Consider the following 14,983-nt stretch of genomic DNA (forward strand, 5'->3'; position numbering starts at 1 on the left):
AAAGGCAGCTCTGCCAGGGCCTAGGCACACTGAGACACACCCAGGCCAGAGGGTCTGGCACCTGACTCTCCTTGTCCTCTCCCTGCCAGTCAATCACTGTAGAATGACGTGGCCCTGACCTCAAGGCTGCAGCCAAGGGCAAGGAGAAGAGCAGTTTGGTGTCCCCTGTCCATCATATCAGTGAAATGCCACGGGCCACCAAGGATGCACACCAGAGACAAGAGGCAACCTGTCACTGTGACGTGGGCTGACAATGGCATGAATGTGCTAGATATCTTCAGGAGGCAGCTGGGGCACTGCTGTTGACCCAGCCACCTCCCCCACGTCCTCCAGCTGCCACCTGAAGCTCGGTCTGGGCTTGGCTGGGGCAGAAGACAGCAGCGCTGGACAGTCTGCGGCTCTATCCAGGCAAGCCTCCATGTGATGCTGAGCTGCACTGGACTGGCCCAGGGGTTCTGTCCCCATCACGCAGGCTGCGTGACCATGCAGAATCCAGAATGTAGTCACCTCCGAACTCAACACGGCACTGCCCTGTCGCAGACCAAAACACCACAGGACTTCCAAAAGTTGTGGAAAAATGCAATTCAACACTAAGTTTATCTTGGGGACACACTGTTGGAACTCCATGGATGGCAGGGGTGGGACCTAGTTACTGGGAACTGCCAAGTGCCAAAGGGGCTGCCCCCAGAATGGGGGAATGGAGCGGGAAATACCAGGTCAGCTGGGCCTGGGACACTTACTTCCAAAGGCCAGTCTCCCTTCAGCGTGGGGTCACAAGGTGGATGAGGGCTGAGATAGCGCACACAGAGCCGGTGTCTGCCCAGCGTGTCCTGTGACCACCAGGAAGGGGACGGCGTCCCTCCCACTGCTCCTGGGGATTGCGTGGCCCTTCCTCCTCCTATCCTACCCCCGACATCTCTCCTGCGGGTCCTGGCCTTTTCTTACCCCTGACCACAGCATGCAGCACCACAGCGCGGCAGGCACCCGCTTGTTTGACTTGGCACTGGCACACTCAGCAGCACGCTCCTGAGTGGTGGCATGTGCCAATCATCCTGTCAGGCTCCAGGGTGGCAGCAACAACACATGGCAGCTCATGGGCCAGAGAGAAGCACACACATGCGTGTTGGTGCATGTGCCGGGCGCATGTGTGTACACGTGGGCTTGGGTGAGTGTGCGCCTGGATCAAGGGCTTCTTGACATTGTCCTTCCAGCCAAGAACAATACTGGTAGGGAAATGTGTGCTTCTCCCGGGGCTCTCGGCCGGGGGGAAGGCCGCTGAGCGAGGCGTGGCCACGAATGCTGCTGACTTCCCTAGACTTGAGGAGGAAGGGGAAGTGGGACTGCTGTACTCCAACCCCTTCTGGTTTTGCACCTGCCAGGTTTCCTCATGCTGACACTGCCAAACTTGAGGCAGAGAGAAGTAGGAAAAAGCAGAAGGCTGCAGCGAAGGGGACAGAACACGCTGCAGCCAGCAAAGGAGCTGTGACCACAAAGCCTGAAGAAGCCACAGAAACTCAAAGACAAGCAGGACTCTGGGAGCAGACCCAGTGTGGCGTGGACAGGCCTGGGCTGGCTCCTCCGGGTGACCCGGGGTGACAGATCAGAAGTGACGGCTACAGAAGGGCGTCTGTGCACAGTTGGCAACACGCATAGCCAACTGCAAGCCTGCCACTGCCCTCCAGGACAGTGGAGGAGGCAGCGAGCCATGCAGACCCACTGCAGCGAGCCATGTGGACCCACCACAGTGAGCCATGAGGATGAGCCATGCAGGAGACACCGACTCGGTCCCAACCTGAGCCAGAACAGCCCCGCCTCTTCATTCACCCACGAGAGGTCCTCAGTCACAGTCCTGTGACACCCACTTCCCATACCCCTGCACTGGGGCAGACACAGGCTCTCGGGAGACATGGGATGCTCAAAGTCGGAAGGATGAGTGGAGGGGCCAGAGCTGTGGCACAGTGCACTGAGCTGCCACCTGCAGTGCTGGCCTCCCTTACAGGAGTGCTAGCTGGGGTCCCCTGGATGCTCAGCTTCTGATCCCTGCTAATGCACCTGGGAGGGAGTAGAGGATGCTTCAAGCGCCTGGACCCCTGCACCCCTGTGGGAGGCCTGGCTAGAATCTGGGGCTGTTGTGACCATTTGGGGAGTGAACCAGTGCATGAAAGCTCTCTGTCTCTCTTGTTCTCTGTCACTCCATCTTTCAAATAAATAAGTAAATCTTAAAACAAAAAGAAGGGTGAGCAGCACACCCCAACTGGCATGTGACACAGCTCACGGCAGGCAGACCCAGGACGATGGGGTGGCGGTCATGGGTGCACTCCTCCGAAAGCAAGTGCTGCAATCCTGCCCCCAGCACGCCGGGGTGAAGGCTGAGTTGGACCTAGGACCTCACAGTGATGGGTTAAAATGAGGTGACTGTACAGAGGCCTTATCCAATGTGCCTGCTGTCCTTACAGAAGACAAGGGGTGTGGACCCAGTGGCAGGTGCACAGCGAAGATGCCCCTCTCTGCCTGGAGTGATGGGTGCACAATCCAGGAGCTGGGGAGGTAAGGAAGGACCCCCATCCATGAAGGTCATCGGGCGGGGGGTGGCCAGCACCAGGGTGCCATACTGCTGGCCCAGAAGAGAGAGAGAGAGAGAGAGAGAGAGAGAGAGAGAGCCCAGAATGTTCTGTCAACAGAGAGTCACAAACTGAAAAAGGAAAAGATTCCGGAGAGGCAAATGATGCCTGCTGGAGTAAGCAGGTTGGCAACAGGTTCCCTAGGCCCCGAGGACAGCAGCAGCCACTCAGCAAGGTGCGGGCTCAGGTGGGGACTCTCAGGAGGGCCTGGAGGGTGACTAAACAATGGAGTCAGAGAAATACAGGAAACCAGGGCGGATAGAAGCAAGTCTGACCCAACTGGTGCAAAAGGCAGGACTGGAAGCTAACAAAAAATAAACAAAAAGGGATGCTTTGTTGTAGAAACCAGGTAAGTGAGGCATGTAGGAACAGCCTGTAGGACACCTGGCCCATCCCACAGCCCAGGGCGCTGTGGCTTCCCCTGCAGGTGGACGGCCTGGAAGCAGAGCTCCCACAGTCCTTTGCATGCACTGCACACCAAGCACCTCCGTGTGACCTTCTCGTGGGCCTCAAGATAACCCTGCAAGGTCAGCAGAGTTTGCACACGGTGAACCTCAGACACATGACCTATTCCCATGTTAACAGGTTAGCTTTCTCTTGAGTCTCCTTTCACATCCAGGGTCACAATGATGTGGAAAAAGACCAACACATCCAACCCTAAAATGCCTATTCCTTGTGAATACAAGAAAAGATGGATGAAAGAGGCATGGAAATGCAAAAAAAGTGCTAACAGAATATGAACGATCGGAGACTTGAAGCGTAGATAGATGAATGAGGCAGCCACACAGCAGGTGGCAAGGCGAGAAAACAAACAACAGTGGCAAGAGGAGGTATGAGGCGTATACTTGAGCTGATTCTGCTCTGACAGACGAAGGAGCAGAAAATAAGGAAGACCAGCTTCGTACCCACCACGTCCTGTTTGCCACCCAACTTACACCTGGAGACAGGTAAAGGACCAGCACAGAGATGGGAGGCCAGCAGGAGACACAGCCAACGAAAACACGTCCTTGGAGCCATGCGTGGGAAGGAAGAGAAACCAGCACTCAGCAACAGACGATGCTTTAGGATCACGAAGGCCAAGAGAAGACCCCTGGCAGACCACAGCTTCAGGAAGGAGCAGGTGTGAGAAATACCCCCTCCTCACTCAGCAAGGGAATCTTTAAGAAAGCAAAAAATATGAGGCAGTAGGCTAAGCCTAGAGAAAGAGCAAGCTCCCGGGCGAGATGACCAAGTCAGAAAGCTAAGCACCCCTCGCCCCAGGCCATGAACACGCTATAATTTTTTTTCAATCAAATATTTCAAAGAACAAATAGTCCCCATGTTATATAAATGGTTCCTTAATACGAGACTCATGAGTCAAAACTTGCTGTTTTGCAAGGGTCATTAAAATTCCAGGCCAATGACACAGATGTATATGGAGGCACACACTTCTTTAGTGGGAAACAACAATTCAACTCCACGATTTCAGTTCCACAGCCAAGCAGGATCCACACCAAGAATTCAGCCTTATGAAAACCAGGGAAAACCACAGCTCACACTCGCAAAGAATTGGGAATTCGGCTCCTCTCTGAATCATCTCAATGACTTTCTCTGCACTGAAATTCTTAAAATAGATGGGGAGGGTTTCTTTCAAAAAAGCTAACATTGTGTATTTTCCCCTGTAGTAGTTCAATTATTCCTTCAGAAAAAAAAAATTAGGAAACTTAACAAGAAATCTCCCTCCAGTAGCTCCAAGCTAGGAATTTTGCCAAAAGCTATTTGAGACAGAAAGAACACAAGAAATAAGCATTCCATGTCTGTAGTTCATGAACTAGGCCGATTCATGTTGAAAGAACCCGCTTTCTCAACTTTTACGTAAAAACAAAACTACTTCACAGCATCGTAGAAGAGATGAAAGAGGAATGTTTGGAAAGCGACTTTCTCCGTTAGAAAGTCCTGTATAAACACAAGGAAGGCTAGTGTGTTTATTTGATGACGACCATGTACCCATCCACCAATACGACTATCCATTCATCCGCCTGACGTTTCTACTTCTGTTCACCTGTTACCCCACCCATCTTCCATCCTTCCATCCCACATCCGTCATCCAGGCACTGTCCATCTGTCAGGCCCTGCATGGACAGGACAACACAGAGCCACAGGACTCCCCACTTGTAGGAAGTTTCCATTCCAGTGAGGTAACTGACCTTACATAAGAGTGTCACCTGCTCAGACAACTCCAACCTTTAAGGGTTGTGAAATAAAACAAAGAGGAAGCACTGAGAGCTAAAAGGTGTGTGTGGGAGGTAATGACCAGGCCTGTGAGTTAGGGGAGGCCATCCTGAACAGGGCGGTGTCGGGGCTGAGACCTGTCCTGGGCTCTGGGGGCAGTTGTGGGTTGAGTGATAAAGAGGTGGGCTTCAGAGTGGAAAACCTGCTGGCATTGCCTGGACGCTCCAGTTTTGGGACATGTCCGTTTCTTTACCTTGGATTCTTACGAACGTAGAGCCTGCTCATGGCAGGTACATCTTTTGGAAAGGATACATTGAAATTCAGATTTGCTTGCTGGCTGTTGCACGAGACACTGCCTACCTTCCACGCAGGTGGGCCCCCTCCCAGTGCCTGCAGCCTGGTGTGGCTGTGGCCGCGACCCTTGGAACCGCCAAGCATTTGACTTAGCCTTTCTGTTTCCGTGAGTGACAGGACTTTCAAGCCATTTGAATATGGATTCCTGTAATGGCCACTACACGATTGTGTGTTTCCATGCCGTGACCTACTTCTAGGGTTTCCTTACATGTAAATGAACTGCTCTTTGCTCCCAGCCTCTTGGCCCACAGAATCTGTGAGCAATGTGGCGGCTGTGTCCTGGGCCTGGCCCCTTAACTGCCTAGTAGTCCTAGGCTACTGCGTGACTTAGGAAACCCTGGCTAAATTACAACCAATCGCCAACTGACATACAAGCCATTGGATCTATGATCTACTTAAGATATAAGCTTTGTCAGTGTTTTCTTTCCAAATATTTTCTGTCTCTTTTCAGAATTATATTTTAACATGCACGACTTTGCTCTAACACATAAACACATTCATGTTGTTTCTTCATCTCTTTTTAAAACAGAAATATAATCAGCTCCATGTAAATGGCATACATGTGCTCGGAAACATACAGTACATACATATATGTTAAAACAAAAGTTCATGCAAAGGCGAACTGATAGTTAAGTTTATTTTGGTTCCAAAAATTTGAAATCCACGCATATGGTGGGTCTTCAAGGAGTTCATAGAAACTCCATATTTTGTGAAAAAACCATGCATGGATTTCAAAATATTCTGCACTAGAATAAATTTCAATTCCATCTCCATGAGCTTATTGAAGGATGTTTCTTTGTGTTCACTTGGTCTCCTGCATGTTCGGTGTTTTTCTTATCCTGCCAAATTTGAGAGACCAACAAGGAATCTAAACTTTTGTACTGACTTCAGGACTTTCCCAAGCCACGTGATGACGTCCCCTGCTATTACATTTTCATCAAAGCACAGGCACTAATCTTACTATCTGTGCACGTCTCCTTCATGAGCCACTTTATGCTTGATTCTCTAAGATGTACATATTTTGTTTTATTTGAAGTGGAGCGAGAGATGGATTCAGAGCAAGGAGTTCTACACACTGCCCGTGATCCCTAGGTATGTGGTAAGCTCAGCTTGAAGGCATGTGGTAAGTTCTTCATGGAACTTGAAGATGGACAGCCAGGGCCGGGGGACGGGTGAGGAAAAGAACTGAGCGGCCAGCTGGTGCTGCTAGGTTTGAGCCGCTGTTCCAAGGGACAGTGACAGAAACGACTTGTGTGTAGTGGAAATCAGGGGAAACAGGGCTGGGCTGTGGCACGGGGAGTGAGTCATCCCATGGGGTTCTCTCTGCTTTTTTTTTTTTAAGATTTATTTTTATTACAAAGTCAGATATACACAGAGGAGGCGAGACAGAGAGGAAGATCTTCTGTCCAACGATTCACTCCCCAAGTGAGCCGCAACGGCCGGTGCACGCCAATCCGAAGCCGGGAACCAGGAAACTCTTCCGGGTCTCCCACGTGGGTGCAGGGTCCCAATGCATTGGGCCGTCCTCAACTGCTTTCCCAGGCCACAAGCAGGGAGCTGGATGGGGAGTGGAGCTGCCGGGATTAGAACCGGTGCCCATATAGCATCCCGGCGCTCCCAAGGCGAGGACTTTAGCCGCTAGGCCACGCCGCCGGGCCCTCTCTCTGCTTCTGATCTGGCTTCCTGCCACCTCTCTGGGGAGCACCAGGTAATGGCTCAGGTGCTCAGATCTCTGAGCACACCCACAGGAGACCCAGACAGAGTTCCAGAGCCCTGACTGCAGCAGCCATTTGGGGGTGAGCTGGCAGGTGGAAATCTCTCTCTCTCTCTCTCTCTCATTCAAGATGGCTGAATAGGGTGCAGCCACACTGTCTTACACTGCTTGAAGGAGGGGCTGCATCTCCAGGGGAAGTGGAAATTTGTGGTGAAGAAGTGATGAAACAGCAACAGACAAAAACCAAAGACCAAGACTAGAGGAGAGAAGACCTCAGAGCTGCTATCTTACCACACCAAGGTAAAAACTCGCTGCGTGCCCTGCCGGTCACATCAAAAAGATCATACATCATGATCAAGTGGAACATATCCCTGAAATGTAAGGGTGTTCAACAGTCACCAATCAATAAATGTCACAAATCACATCAACAGAATGATAAATAAACAGTAGGGTCATTTCAATAAATACAGAGAAACAGCATTTGCTAAGATTCAACCCTTCTTCATGATAAAAGCCCTCCACAAATTAGGTTTAGAAGGGATAGTCCTCAAAATTTTGATGGCTATATTTCACAAACAGCCAATATCTTAATGAATGGGGAAAAGCTGAAAGCATTTCCTCTCCGACATGGAACAAGACAGGATGTCCACTTTCACTGCTCTGGAAACAACTTCAGCACGGAGGGATGACCAGGTGGCTGGGGACCGCTGCTTGCTTTGCAATGGGAAGCAAAGAGCAGAGGACATGCCAGACGCTCCCCACCTTCAAGGCAGACGTGGTCATCACCCCTGTCCGCTAAGAGAGAAATTCAAACAAGGCACCGAGAGGGAACAGACACAGGACAGAAGCTGAGTGTCAGGGTGGGAACAAAAGAGCAGCAAACAGAATTTACATAGACAAATAAACCTACATGGTAAGTTTTCAAGAGTGTGGAAAAGGTAGGAGGGAAAGCGAAATCTATTGACAAGAAATGCACTTGAGACATAGCAAACTGAAAACCAAGGCGACATGCCCAAGCCAGATGCAAAATCAAGGAGGGCCGTGTGAGGAGCTGACCGACTCAGGGTCAAGGACAGGGGCATGGGCAGAATGAAAGCTGTCGTTTGTTAAAATGAAAATGGGTTTTCATAGGTCATAAAGCCAAGCAGCAGGTGCGTACAGTGAAACCTTGTAGCACCATTAGAATGAGCGAAAAAGAAATCCGCAGAACTGGGAAGTAATATGTATACAGGTGCAAGGACGTGTCTCTGAGTGTTCAAATGTCTGATTCCCAGATCCCCAGATAGCAAGGCAACACAAGGGATGCGATCAGGCAGAGGCCAAGGATGGACATGCGCCCATGTCCAACTCTAAAAGCCTCAGGGAGGACCACCGCCAGCCCTGCCAGTTGTGGGTCTGCATCTGCAGGTTTGACCGGTCATGGATATTATCCACCATGGACTGTCCTAAGCAGGCACACACAGCCTTGTCTGTCATGATTCTCTAACAACAGAGTGCCACTGCTGTTTCCAGAACATTCTGTTAGGACTTCAGAGCTGCTGCAGGTGCCAAGCTGGCATTATGCCATCTTGTAGGAGGTACAGGAGCATCCACACAGGGGCAGTAGGGGATGAAGATGTTGGATTACAGAATCCTACAGCTTAATGGCAACAAATAAAAGAAAAATAGTGGATTGGGAAAACAGAAATGCATAATAAACAAAGGTTTTCCCTAATGTACCAAAAGGCTTCCACAGCAAGAAGGAAAAGACAGATCAGGAAGTGACAGTGGCTGTGGTCAGGCCAGACGGCTCACGCGTAGGAGCGCAAACAGCTGACAGGTAGGTGGAAAGATACCAGATGCTACTGGCACCTAAAACAGGAACATGACCTGTTTACACCTTGCCCTTCCCCATCAACCCAATGGGAATCTGCAGGTTCCCAGGTATCTCCTGCTGGCTAACAGTTAGAGTCCAGCTTCTGCTGTGTGTGTGTTGGCTGCCACCAGCACTGGGTGTGGCAGCTCTCAAGCAACCACATGTTGGAACGCTGTCTCTAATCAGGCAATGGCAAAGCCCCTCGAACCATCCAGAAGCCTATGGGAGGGGTGGCTGAGCCACTGACACTGCACTGTGGAGCGTAAGGCACGCATTTGCAGCCACACTGGCTGACCTCGAAGAAGGCTACAAGACAGCACTGCTCTTTGAAAGGCAAGTTGAAGGTTACGTAAGCAATATGCTTTAGTAAGTGTTTTTATTATTAGAAAAAGAACACTGTGGGGCTGGTGCTGTGATTTAGCAAGTGAAGCCGCTGCCTGTGATGTGGACTCCAGCCTAAGTCCTGGCTGCTGCACTCCCAATCCAGCTCCTTGCTCATGGCCTGGGAAGGCAGCAGAGGACGGCCCAAGTCCTGGCTGCTGCACTCCCAATCCAGCTCGTTGCTCATGGCCTGGGAAGGCAGCAGAGGATGGCCCAAGTGTTTGGGCCCCTGCCACCCACATGGGAAACTCAGACGAATCTCCTGGCTTCAGCCTGGTCCAGTCCTGGCCACTGCAGTCATTTAGGGAGTCAACCAGCAAATGAAAATTTGTCACTCCCTCTCTGTAACTGATGTTAAAATAAACAAATGAGTAGAGAATGACCTCAAATAATCTTGCATGAGTTTATAAATGGCACTCCAGCTTTTTAAAATCATTACTGACTTGTTACATCATTTAATGACAGAAATGGATTCATAGTGTTTACTACATACCCCATTGTTTTCACCAGCTATATCAAGAACACATGCTTTTAAAATTAAAAAAAAAATGATTTGAGAGGCAAGCAAACATACAGAGACGGACATATACTATTCTAATTTTGTGGTTCTGACCCCCAGGGCATGCAGTGGCCGTGGCCACAGCCAGGAGCTGGGGACTCCATCCGAGTTTCCCACATGGGCGGCAGGGATCCCATCACCGGATTTGTTGCTCCCCAGAGTCTGCTGGAGACAGACCTGGGAACTGAATCCAGGGACTCAAATGAGATACAGGCATTTTAACTGGTGACTTCACTGCTAGGTTAAACACACCGCCACACAGGAAAACTTTCGTCATTTAAAGCATCATAAAGAAAATGAAAGACATCAACTGATGAAGATGATGACACATTTAGCCCGTTTCGGGACAAAGTTCCTAAAGACCTTGCGGCAGTGCACGGAGCCACCTGTGGGCAGTGGTCACTCACCATTTTCCCCGCATGGATGCTGGAGGCGCTGGTTTCTATGAAGTACTTTCTGAGCAGATGTTTGCTGGGGTCAGGACTGTCCAGTAGGATGTAGGAACAGAAATGGGCCCCGTGGCGAAGCAGGAATATGGCAATGTCTTCATTTCCTAAGGGGACAGAGCAGGCAAGAGCACTCAGGGCTGCTTCTGGGATGAGCGGTGGAAAAGCAGTGCCGTGATGCACCTGCCCCTGTGACGGACAGCCAGTGCATTAACCCCACAGTGCCTCGGTCGAGGGTCCCTCCCCCGGGCCACGGACTCACCTGACTTGATGGCTGCGTAAAGCGGCAGGCGCACGATGACGGGAAACTCGTTCTTCCTGACTGCGTAGCTTTCCGGGTCGGCCCCATGCGTCAGCACCAGGAGCTTTACGATGCCCAGGTGCCCCCGCTGGCATGCCAAGGCCAGCATCCAGTTCAGCAGGCGCTGGGGACTGCAGGGGGCTGGTGGGACAGAGGGAAAGGGACAGGAGGACATGGTGACTCCCATGCAGACCAGCCCCTTGATCACTAATAGCACTGAGAGTCCGGTTTGCAGCTGAAAGCCGCCCCTGTGGAGAGGATGGTGCTGCTGGAACAGTCCCTTGGGATTGCCTATGCCATGTTAAGCTCCCCCATCTGCAAGTGAAGGAAGGCAGCACGCTTAGGGCCATCCCAACTGCACAGAAGCTACAGGCGTGAAGATCCAGCTGGAAAGAACCCTGCCAGGGCTGTGGGCCTCTCCCTGGGCAGCTGCACTGGAATGTTCCCCACAGCACCTGCCTTGTCGCTGGCTCTGACCCCACTACCACAGGGCAGGGCAAGCACCACACACAGACAGGCTTGGGAGGCAGGCAGCTCCAGGTGGAATTAGTTTATGTGTGTCATTTTGGAAGAGATTTTTAAAGAAACCTCTTTTAACTCAATGTACTCACTGGTAAAATGAAAAAGAAAACACCCAACCTCCCAGGGTCAGTGTGAGCAGGGCTTAAGAGGATGCACACCAACATGTCCTGGTTCATTACACCTCATCATGATGCTCCTTTCGTCAGTAATACTTTGTCCAGCAAGAAACAGACCTGAAACTTTCAGAAGACACTCAATATACAGGCTGGAAGAGGTGTTTGGGTCGACGTGCCAAAGCATCTTTCAGTTCAGATGTCATCCACATCCAGCTACCGTGGAGAAGTGAACTCAGCTTCCACAGCGACACTGCTATCTTCACAGAGCCCGGGGCCACTACAGGGTTCTTGTGTGTGGACAGAGCAGCCTTGCTGCTGTGACAGGACGCTGACCAGGAGGCAGGGCCAGGCGCAGAGCCTGAGCTACAGGCAGTACTACCTCCTCGCCCTCTCTCTGCGCCAGAATGAATGGTTCCAAGGTGGACAGAGGGCAGGGAAGTGGACCCCAGCTTGTCCACTCCCAGGACACCCAGGAATGAGAAATATCAGAATCACAACCCCCCACCAAGTGGGGCTGCAGGTGCAGGATGGTGAGAGGTTCAGAAAGATCCTGAAGGTTGCCCCATGGGCATGGCCAGGTCAGGGTGCTGTCAGGGAGCTGTCTCCTGCAGCCACAGTGTCCGCCTGCCCGTGTTCTCAGGCCTCAGGTCAGCCGCACTCAGGTCCCTGGCTAGGTCTTTGCTTGCCTCCTTCCTGAATAGCTACAGAGACCATGATTATATTAGAAGCACTTCCCAGGCCCACCCACCTCACCTCTTCCCTCCTTGTCTTGACCCTTCCCTGGGTTACCAGCTACCTTTCTTTGGCCTTCTAGTCTTACCTAACTCCTAATCATGGCTGCCTGTCTTTCCAGCCTGGGTGGGGTACCCAGAGAGAAGCCTCTGCCCAGCCCAGTGCCCTGCAGTCCCTTGGGCCTCAGGAACTGCATAGGGTTGAGCTGAAGACAGGCCAGCACAGAGCAGCCAGACACCCTGCCAGTCAGCCCAGCGCCTTGCTCTGCAGGAGCAGACCACTCCAGGCCTCACTTGCTTGTCTACCAAGTAAACTCCTATTCACCCTGCAAAGCCCCACTCAGATACCAACCTCTCTGTACCCTTTCCTGCAGGCAGACAAGAGCATTCTCTGATGTGTGCCTCAGGACTCCTGCTGCAATTTTCCCGCTTGGTCAGGTGCTAGGAAAGGACTGGAATCACCTTCCAAAGAATTCCCTGTGCTGCTCAAGTTCTGCAGGGTGCTCAGACCTGGGTAGTCTCCCAGAATGTGAGCTGGACAAGCAAGGCTTGCAGTCTGCCGCAGGGACGCTTTGGAGGACAAGAACAGAGCTAATGTTGGGGCACACTGAACAGAAGGCCAGCTTTGGGCTCTTCTGGCCTCTCTCGGGTTTATCCTGGGGTTCTAACCTTGCCCTCACCCCGCTCTCCCTTCACACGCCTGACAGGTGCCATGAGCTTGCAGGCAGCTCCCAGCTTGGATCCATCTCAAAAGCCTGCAGCTGCACACCCCCCAAATGGGAGTGCTATTTTGCTGCTTTTTAGTATCAAGTGATTCTTCACATATAAGCCCAAGGTGCATGTGCTACTGCTATTTCCCCAGTGGCATTGGCACAGCAGGAACCGACAAGCCAGGCAGGCATGGCCACAGCTCTGGGTAGGTGTGCCCTCACCTAGCCTTTGGGAGCAGGGATGGCCTTGGAAACAGTCCCCTAGGGCCCTGTGTCTTGGAAAGCCACACACTGAGTTGAACACATGCCACAGCTGTCATGTTGAAATTCTTCACACTTTTAAATAAGCAGCCCTTTGTCACTGTGTGCTGGACCTTATAATGTAATATAGTACATCAATATGGTGGTGTGGACTATCTTTTAGCCACACACACACACACACACACACACAAACAAAAAAAATCCCCAAAACAGAACAAAACCAAAAACAAGTTGTCAAGTCACTAGCAGGCACAGAACAAACTCACATGCATTTCACAAGGCAAAACAAAATCAAAACCAAAACCACTCCCACTCCCCCAAACAAACAAACAAAATCTGCAAAGTTCACATACTATATTCATCAACTGCATTCCGTTTCAAAATGGCAAAATTACAGAGATAATAAAAAAGATTAGGGGTTGCCAAACATTGGGGTGTAGGAAAAATCAAACAGAATGGAAGACAGATCTGTAGGGCAGTGAAGCATCCTATATCAGAAAGCAAAAGGTAGGTATGTCCTTAGAGATATTTCAAACCCCACAGCATGTGCAGTACAAAGAAAAAAATCCTAATGTAAGCCTCGGATTTCAGTTGGTTTTAGTGTATCCATGTCGGTTTCTCAAATGTAGCAAATGTTCCTCATTGATACACAATGTAAATCAAAGGGGAATCTGTTGGGGGGTGGGGAGAGGAGATGGAAGAGAACTGTACTTCTGAGCCATTTTCCTGTAAAACTCAAACTGCTTTAGAAAACTACCCTTCTAAAAGGGAAAACCCAACATCTGTCTACGGTCTTCATGCAGTACGGTGTCCTTGCAGGTCAGTTCACAGCAGTGAGGCAGTGTGAGACGCACTCTGTCAGGAGCCTTTGGGCTTGTCTCTGGGCTGCCCCAGACTGCTTGTTGCAAGTGTGAGCACAGGGAGTAAAGCCTGAGCATAGGATTCCTGGGAGGTACTGAGAGCTCACACTCAGCGATTTACCTGGTAAGGACTCCAGCAGTTCCTGCACAACTGCAGTGTGCCCAAAGTGTGCCGCCACCACAGCTGGGTTGTCGTCCGTGGGCTCGGTCGGCAGCTGCACCTGTCTCTCAGTGAGGAGATAACGGACTGTCTCCAGATCCCCGTGGGCCGCAGCGATGCTCAGAAGCTGGCTCTGGTCAAGAGAGCACAAGGTTGGGTGAGATGCAAGACAGGCACTTTTCAATGCTTCCATCAAGCCCCGGGGCAAGACCAGAGCCCCCGGCCCAGGGTAGGCGTGCCTGCCCACTGTGGCTGTGGAGCATGGGAAATGTGGCTCATGTGCGATCAGTGAGCCAGGTGGGAACCCGCATGTGATTTCAAAGCCCGTGTGTACACAAAGCCAGTAAATTCTGTCATCAGTACGCTTACAGTGAGCACATGCTGAAACAGTGCTTCTTAAAAGTTGTTCAAATTCACTCGAGAGGGATAGCTCTCATCCACTGTGGGAGATTGTCCCTGAATCTCTGCCTGCTTGGCCTATGAAAGAGCTTATAGGCATGTGGCACACCGTGTCTCTAGGGGAACCCATGACAATGGTTTCGGCTAACCGAGATCTCAACCTGGTCTGCTCACTGGTCATACAGGTGAGAGCAGTGGGCTAATTCCCAGCCTCTCATCTCTCTTCCTTGTCCTTGGACAAGCTGTGTTGGGACTTCCTTGTTAAGTGTTCCATGCTAGCGTGCCAGCCTATCTGGTATCTGTCACCCACAGCTTACCTGTCAGTCATGAGTGTTGTAGGTGACCTATGACATGACTGGAAGGTCTAGAGAGACAGACATGCCTTTTAGTCAATTTCAGTGCCATTGTTGGATGGGAGGACTGCCGGGAGGTGCTCCCCGCCTCCGCCTTTCTTATTCTGTATAAGTTTGTGCTTGCATTACAATAAACGCACATGCTTGATCAGACTGTCTCCAGTGGTGGTTCATGCTGAGGAACACCACCACTTCCTCACCCCCTCAGTGCTTGCAGGGGCCAGCTGTTCAGAAAACCCCCAAGAATCCACTGGCTCACTTCCCAAATGCTTGAATAGCCAGACTGGGTCAGGTCAAATCAGGAGCCTGAAACTCAATCCAGGTCTTTGGCAGAACCATGTGAGCCATGCCTTCCAGGGTCTACATGAGCAGGAGGTGGGAGTCAGGAGCTGGAGGAGGGGATCAAACCCAGGCCCTTGACATGGATGC

The 14,983-nt window shown here is 51.2% G+C and overlaps 1 protein-coding gene across 1 annotated transcript in view; it reads right to left on the reverse strand.

Moving 5' to 3' along the window:
* LRRK1 (leucine rich repeat kinase 1) overlaps nt 1-14,983 on the reverse strand; it is a 114,380-nt gene that overhangs the window by 48,327 nt on the left and 51,070 nt on the right. The window contains exons 4-6 of the mRNA XM_004593151.2: nt 13,764-13,935; nt 10,404-10,583; nt 10,103-10,248 (exon numbers count right to left, since the gene is read on the reverse strand). Of these exons, the coding sequence (XP_004593208.2) occupies nt 10,103-10,248; nt 10,404-10,583; nt 13,764-13,935 (498 nt within the window). The remainder of the gene's footprint in view (nt 1-10,102; nt 10,249-10,403; nt 10,584-13,763; nt 13,936-14,983) is intronic.

The sequence above is a fragment of the Ochotona princeps genome, chromosome 6, assembly GCF_030435755.1.
Source record: "Ochotona princeps isolate mOchPri1 chromosome 6, mOchPri1.hap1, whole genome shotgun sequence".
Lineage (NCBI taxonomy): Eukaryota > Metazoa > Chordata > Mammalia > Lagomorpha > Ochotonidae > Ochotona > Ochotona princeps.